Genomic DNA, 7,800 nt, shown 5'->3' with positions numbered 1-7,800 from the left:
TTTTTTTTATTTTTTACCTGCAGCTGAGTGAAGACACCACTGTCACCGTTTCAGCTGTCACATTACAGTTATTGTTGTAACACTTGACTTGCTGCATGTTTCCGTCCTTAAACTTTTTCCTTTACCTCTTTATTGGCATAATCCCTTTTTTTAATCTTGCCTACAAGTCATCTTTGAAATATGTTACACGTCAACATTGTGATAAAATTGACTGAATAACTCTAAATCTCTAAATATAATAGACTTAAAAAAAACCTGAGCAGGTCAACAAGATGTATTGGTATATAATACAAAAAGCTAGTTATCAGTGTTTTTGAGCGTTATTTACACACTTCTAGTCAAAACAGGTGAAAAATGCAGTTCTCTGTGCATGTAAACGAAGCCAGTGTCAACAAGCTATTTGGATTCATATTAAGCTTTTGTTAAGACATTGTTCTTTTGAATTGATGTTGGAGGGTTTCAGATACAGTATGCCGGCTAGCATTCTTAAATTGCCTGTATTCACAAAGTCAGTAACCAGTTCCTGTCTTTAAAACGCCTCATCTGGGGTTTTAGTTTTTATTTTGTCAGTTTTAAGAAAAAAGTAAAAATATCAAAGTCTTACCTAAGCTTATGGCAGTGTGTTGTAAAGCAAAATTGTATGTACTCTACTTTGTGGTGATCATAGTTATTATTATGGAGAGTTTTTTTTTTGTATATATATATGATTGACACAATAATTCAGATCAGGGTTTTGCAATCTCTTTGCAAATTAGCAATGTTAATGACAGTAGGATTTCTGCAGTGAAGTACTTTGCTTGCTCCTTGGTTTTAAACAACTCTTTCACACCTCAAGCAAAATCATCTGTCTTCAGTTCCATGCAAACATAAATAAAGTAAAAACAACATGAAATGGAAACAGTTGATTACTGTTAAGAACAAACTGTGAAACGTCTGTTTCTCAAGCTGTTTCGTTCCTTTGTTTTGAAAGGAACATCATCAAATGACACCCTGTGCCATGCTCTTTTTACTTTTAGTTTGACCAGTTCTACAAGGTCAAACTAAAAAAACCTTCAAAAATAAGGCTTAGCGTAGCTTACTCTGGATTTACTGATGGTACAATGGATTTTGATAACATTGTGTATTTTATAAAGTAATTAATTTAAAGTCTATGTTGTTTTATAGGTGAATTCAGGTAAGGACATCAATAAAGGACAGACATACATACTTTCCTTTTGGGTGTGCAGTGTCCCAAACATTATATATATATATATATATATATATATTATAATTGTATTAAAATGTGGTAGTCTGAGCAGTGGAGTAATAATAGTCAAGAGAGTGAAGAAAACTTCCTTAAAACCTTTACCACAAAGAGGGAAGAAACACAATTAAGTCACTCTGCAGAGAAGTAGCCAGGAGAACGAGACAGAGAGAGATAAAACACAACATTTAACTTATTTAATAAACAGCTTTTAAACTGCTGATGGAAGTTATTCATTCTTCCCTGAATAATGTCATAAAAAGAAAGTCCGGTTTGGTTGGGGGGTTCGAGGTTACTAAATATTTACACGACTGGACGGGGGCCCCGGTACAGGGCTGAGATCATATGTATTGGTTGTATCAGATCTGTTAGGCTGTTGAAAAATTTATTTCAGCAAAGTGTATTCATATAGCACCTCTAGAACAGATAATGTTATTTGTTACTATAGAATATTATCCACCCCATAGGTAAAGTGGTAGCCAAATTTCTTCAAACAACCACAGAATATCTGAACATGCAGAAAGGTGTATTTAAATGTGGACTGTCAACTGTGGAGCTGCCTTTATTTCAGCTTCAGCAACTAAACTTCCTGCACATTTACTGCAATTTTGCGTGTAAAGCTTTTCCTGGGGAGAGAGAGATGGACTGCCGCAAGCATCAAATCAGGATGTTTGTTCACATCTGGGCGACTCTGCTCTTCTCTGTCAGAAACAGCAACGCTGATACAGGTATTCAACTTTACTGTAATCTTGTTTTGATGCCAACTGTAAAGAAATGAACAAAGTAGTTAGCAGTAATTACCAACTAATTAGTAGCATTACTCACAGCATCGATTCACGTACATGGAAACTCCAGGATAAATAGTTATTTAAATTACTCTTTTGTTTTACAGAGACATTATGGTAAAGAAATAAACTCATAAAGCACATTTTAGGAACACCATACTAATACTGTGTAGGGCCTTCATTTTCTGTCATAAACAGCCTAGGTTTTTCATGACATGGATTCCACAAGATTCCTTTGAGATTCTGGTCCATGTTGACATGATCATGCTTCATTTCTGCAGATTTGTCAGCTGCACATTCACGCTGCCAATCTCCCGCTCTACCGCATCCCAAAGTGGTTTATATTGGGTTCAGATCTGGTGACTGGGGAGGCCACTGAAGTTCAATGAACTCACTGTCATGTTCATGAAACCAGCTGGAGACGACTTTTGCTTTGTTTCATAGCTGTTACAATGCAGGAAGTAGGCATTAGAAGATGGTCAGCAACAAGACTTAGATAGACTGTGGCATTCAAACTATAATTGATTGGTATTAAGGGGCCCAAAGTGAGCCCAGAAAACATTCCCCACACCCCTCCCCTCGAGGTTCGATGTGTTGCGCATTCTGAGATGCTTTTCTGCTCACCGCAGTTGTAAAGAGTGGTTATCTGAGTTCCCGTAGCCTTTCAGTCAGCTCCAGCCAGTCTGGCCATTCTCCTCTGACCTCTTTCATCAACAAGGCCTTTTAATCTGAAGAACTGCCGCTCACCAGATGTTTTTTGTTTTTCGCACCATTCCGAGTAAACTCTAGAGACTGTCGTGCATGAAAATCGTAGGAGATCAGCAGTTTCAGAAATACTCAAACTGGCACCAAAAATCATGCCACAGTCAAAGTCACTGAGATCATATTTTTTCACCATTCTGATGTTTGATGTGAAGATTGCACTGCTGCCACATGATTGGCTGATTGTATAATGGCATGAATAAGCAGGTGTACCGGTGTTCCTCATAAAGAGCTCAGTGAGTGTATCTTAAATTCTGTGTTGTGTCTGCTCCACACCGCTGACAACGGCAGTTATATAAAACAAACACAGTCGATTTTGCTGATTGTCAGGACTAGTAGCCTCCCTCCATCATCTATTAAATATCATGGTGTGTTGTCAAAATGTATTATCCTCCCTCCCTGTTTTTCTCTGACTGTTTTCATTAACAGGTGCATCAGTGCGGGAAAGACAAGTCTGTCAAGGTCCATACTGTATCACTCTGACTGATGGAGCAATAACAGCCGAGGCTGGTCTCTGTGTTGTGATACCGTGCTCTTTCACCACTTACTATTGGTTTACACCCCAACATATAGTTTGGTACAAATGTGAACCAACTAAACAAAAATGCGGTGATTCAGACGTAATCTTCCACACGAAAAAGAACAACAGAAAGGTTCAGCCTGGGTTCACAGGACGAGTCTCACTGTTGGAGCCTGATGTGACTTTGAAAAACTGCAGCATCATCATCAATGACCTGAAGGAGTCAGACTCTGGATTATATCAACTCGGAGTTAATGGTGTCGTGAGTGGACAAGCAGATGGATTTACATACGCTCAAAGAGCAACTGTCTCTGTTCACGGTATGAAGAGATTCAACAAATATATACAGTCAATTGGTGTGCCTATGAACTGCACTGACATATTCTGTGTATCTACAGTCTTAATGGGACATAAAGCAATGTTTGGCATTTGTCGACCTCTGTGGGCAACCAGTAGGAACTGCTGCAGTTCCTACTGGTTGCCCCATTGAAATATTTAACAAAGTAACAGGTGATTTTAGCCCAAATTTAAGTGAATGATGACCTTGAGGGTGCTCAACTGATTCAAATCATGGACCGGTCTCCCATTAGGTCTGAGTCAGAAGCCCACATTGATGATTCCTCCGCTGACAGCGGGACAGCAGGCCACACTGACCTGCACTGCTCCTGGTCTCTGCTCTGGATCTGATCCTAAAATCACCTGGACTTGGAGAGGAGCAGGAGAGATGGACTCTCACATCACAGGACTCATCACAGCCAATCAGGAACATACCTCAACTTTGACCTTTAAACTGACGGCTGAACACCACAGTATGGAGGTCACCTGTGAGGTCAGCTTCACAGGAAACACGACTACAGAGGAGACAGTGGTTCTGAATGTGACCTGTGAGTAAAGCAGACAGTACTTTACCCCCTCACATTTACATTTTACCTTGCTGAGTTACATTAGTCATGTGGTTTAAAAGTTCACAAATTCTCTGAGACCTCTTATTCTTCCCATTTAATGTGTTTTGAAAAACATTAAAATTTCTAATTTAATTTCAAATTTTAAAATGATTTCATAAATAGTTCGGAGAGCTTGGGCTGGGGGCTAATTCAGTATTCTTTTTTTATCAGCTTTATTGTATTGTAATGATATGATGACACTGTCTTATGATTCTGCCGAATTCTGTTGTCCAGATCATCAGAACATCATGTCAGCAGTTAGAGTGCTTTTATTTGTTTCCCTTCTTTGTTCCTCTGCTTTGAGTTGCTAATACAGACCACAGTGGGTATTTCATGAATACTACAGAATATTTCATTTTGAGAACTTGTATGTATGTATCTTTTGTAAGTGACTCACAACTGAAATGCATCACCTCAACAGTTATTCGAGCTATGTTATGCTATTTCTTACAGCAGACGTGCAACACCACGGACCAAGTACAGTTCTTCCCTGGGCCGTTGCTGGTGCATCTCTCAGTGTGAATGTCCTCTGCATTATCTTCATAGTGTTCCTGTGGTATGTTTCTACATCTGTATTTTATGCTGTGAAAGTTCTTTTGATCCACCGGTAGACAGACAACAAATAATGGGCCGCTGTTTCTTCTCTCCAAAGGTACGCAAGAAAAACACTGAAACCCAATCAGGAGGACAGAACTTACATGTCACTGCAGAAAACAGACAGATCACCAGAGTATGATGTTATTGCCCGGCCTCGAAATTAACTAGTCTTTACAGGCTTCTTGGATGTCTTTCAGACAGATTAATTGAAGGATTTCTTACACTGGAAACTTGTTGTTGATGCTCCTGTAGCGTCATTCAGTTTGTTTGAATGTCTGCATTACAGGTTTACAAAGATAGCATTTCCATACCCTGTGAGTGCACATTCAACTGATCTGTTGAATCATACTTCAACGTGTGCTATTTCATGAATATGACTTTCTAGAGTCCTTTTTTTTTTACATTTGATAAACCTTAATTTATCCAGAGGAAGGTAACTGAGCATACATTCTTTTGCAAGGCCTTTTTCCTATTCATACAACACGCACTTTCAGGCACGCACTTTTCATCTATTACACTGTAGAATGCTGAAGTCCTGCATCTATTAACATCTGTTTCACTCCCCCTAGGCCGACAATGTATTTCCTTACAGAGAGTTTGTGGAAAGTCAAACCACTGAAGCTTTATCCTGTTTCACAGATTTAAAACACTGAAAAATGAGGATGGATTTTTTTTGTGCATTAAATATAAATTTATAACTGCGCAGTTGTTGTAGTTGTCCCATCAGTTCGAGGTGCCTGAACACACCTTGAACAAAATATTTGTTCAAATCAGCCTGAAAAGTGGGAGCGAAAACTTGATGGAGAAAATTAAAACCATCAGATCAACAGAGAAGAAACAAACTATGAGAAATTCAGTATTTGATTAGATTTCTCTGTTATTCTTTTCAGTGGGGTTTCAAGAACCTGCTGCTCTTCGGGTCTCACATCTTCAAATTTTACATCACAGCCTATCAAGACATTTCAGATACAAACACTATAAGAGCATATTAATGTCAAGCCACAAAATCAAACTACAATTTATTATCAGCATTATGGTTCCGTCGTGTATCATATAAAATATTTACCTCATGTTGGAACTACAGAAGAAATAAGTGGGCTTTACTGTAATCTCTGCTGTGAGATGGCGACTTTATGAATTACGGTTAGGTACATGAATATTTGGACAGTGACGCAATTTTCGTAAGTTTGCCTCTTTACACCACCACAATGGATCTGAACCGAAGCCATCAAGATGAAATAACTGAAAAAACAAAAAACTGAGGGCAGAAAGACCCATAAACAAGCAGCAACTGAAGGCGGCTTCAGTAAAGGCCTGGCAAAGCATCTCAAGGGAGGAAAACTCAGTATTTGGTGATGCCCATGGGTTCCAGACTTCAGGCAGTCATTGACTGCAAAGGATTTTCATCAAAGCATTAAAAATAATCCTCATATTTATTATTACTTTTGAGCCTCTGAGAATGAGGGTCTATATATAAAAATGGATGAAATTGCTAAACAGTTAATGCAATATTTTTGTTAAATGCCTTGAATTAAAGCTGAAAGTCTGAACTTCAATCACATCTTTATGGCTTCAAATCCATCGTGGTGGTGTACAGAGGCAAAACTACGAAAATTGCTTCACGGCCCCAAATACTTATGTACCATCATCTGTAGGCCATCATGCTGTATCGGTAGCTTGTATTAAACAAGTCATAAATTTCTATTTCCCCTTTTAAAGCTGCATTGCAGGAAACAACATGACTCACAGAACTAAAACTGAGCAGTCAGTGTCTGGCTCTTCAGCAGGATGGTAACTCAGCTGCTCATTTGGATCAATGTTAGGTTCACTGTCCTGCTCAAGACAACACTTTGACGTGTCAAAAGCAGGAGCAGGGAATCAAACCACAAATTTTAAAATTAAGGGACGACCCAATCTGGGAGGAAACACGCTGGTTGTAGTTGGGGTATAATCAACGACCTGTCATTTACACACAGCTAAACCGTGGGACTCTTTGCCATGTTGACAGTTTCTGCAGTGGTTGAATAGTAAGTGACTGTAACAGAATTTAAAACCAGTTCTTAGCTGTATACAGTGATACACTGACGCCCTTAAGTGTGAACAGGAAGTTATGCAGAGACACTGAGAGTACATTGATGCCATATAAGGTGAACGCCTACTTTTTATAACGCAGCAGTCAAAATTCATCGAGGTATCTGAAGACGTGCGAAACCTCTTAAGGTGACGCAGGAAGTGAAACCTTTGCTGACTGCCGGAGATTTGCATTCCTATCAGTCCATGTCTGCAAGCAGCCTTCCTCCTCCGTTAAGCCCTGTTGGCCTCACTGCATTCACTTTAGAGACGATTCCAAACACCTGCTCTTCATTTTACCTGTGTACTGTCGACATGCATCAAAGGTTTTCAAAGCACTACGCGTCAACACTGGATCGTAGGGTAAAAATATCACCTGTGCAGCATCACTAAAGCTTTATTCCGTCCTGTTCGACAAATCTGGTGGGGATGGATGATCTCACTCAAACGTTATTGAGGATTCAACCTCAAACTGTCCACACCATGGTCTCATCTTAGGAGTTTTCCAAACAGCTAATCACTTCCTAGAGTTTGTCAGGGCCGCTGTCAACATTACAGAGGAAAATTCTCGTGGTTGCCAGAAGGTATAACACTTGATTGAGAGGTGTTCTAACACTAGTGAAATGTTTTTTGTTTTTTTTAATGATCTTTACATCAGTACACTGAGAATTATTAATAAAAAAAGCACTCCGGGACACTCCGCCTGCCCTGCTAGTTTATGTTTGTAAAAGATCCGGGCAGTACTGGAAGAAGCCGTCGGATTGTGTGCCAACATTGAGCAGTTCCTTGGGTCCCTGAGTGGTGAGTTACTACATCTCCATTTTATGCCTTTGAAGGGTCTGTTGATGCACTGGAGACTTGTATACAACAAATCATTTC

General features: G+C 39.3%; 1 protein-coding gene across 2 annotated transcripts; it reads left to right on the top strand.

Moving 5' to 3' along the window:
• The first annotated feature begins 1,856 nt into the window (after positions 1-1,856).
• Positions 1,857-5,409, top strand: LOC120784591 (sialic acid-binding Ig-like lectin 14). Of its 2 annotated transcripts, none has more exons than XM_040118513.1 (5): positions 1,857-1,971; positions 3,220-3,630; positions 3,901-4,194; positions 4,711-4,810; positions 4,907-5,409. In XM_040118513.1, exons 1-5 carry the CDS (start codon positions 1,884-1,886, stop codon positions 5,013-5,015), a joined length of 1,002 nt encoding a protein of 333 aa, XP_039974447.1. In that variant the 5' UTR covers positions 1,857-1,883; the 3' UTR covers positions 5,016-5,409. The 2 variants fall into 2 exon arrangements, with proteins under 2 accessions (XP_039974447.1, XP_039974445.1); XM_040118511.1 differs by having other exon boundaries at positions 4,708-4,810.
• Positions 5,410-7,800: the final 2,391 nt, after the last annotated feature.

The sequence above is a fragment of the Xiphias gladius genome, chromosome 22 (genome assembly GCF_016859285.1).
Source record: "Xiphias gladius isolate SHS-SW01 ecotype Sanya breed wild chromosome 22, ASM1685928v1, whole genome shotgun sequence".
Lineage (NCBI taxonomy): Eukaryota > Metazoa > Chordata > Actinopteri > Istiophoriformes > Xiphiidae > Xiphias > Xiphias gladius.
Note: the sequence above shows the minus strand (reverse complement) of the source record. Positions and strands in the feature narration are given on the sequence as shown.

Bases quoted from the DNA above. Each gene is read 5' to 3' on its own strand.
- LOC120784591 (XM_040118511.1), top strand. From the start codon at position 1,884: ATGGACTGCCGCAAGCATCAAATCAGGATGTTTGTTCACATCTGGGCG. The intron at 3,631-3,900 runs GTATGAAGAGAT...GTCTCCCATTAG, and splicing joins AGCAACTGTCTCTGTTCACG to GTCTGAGTCAGAAGCCCACA. The intron at 4,811-4,906 runs GTATGTTTCTAC...TTCTCTCCAAAG, and splicing joins ATCTTCATAGTGTTCCTGTG to GTACGCAAGAAAAACACTGA.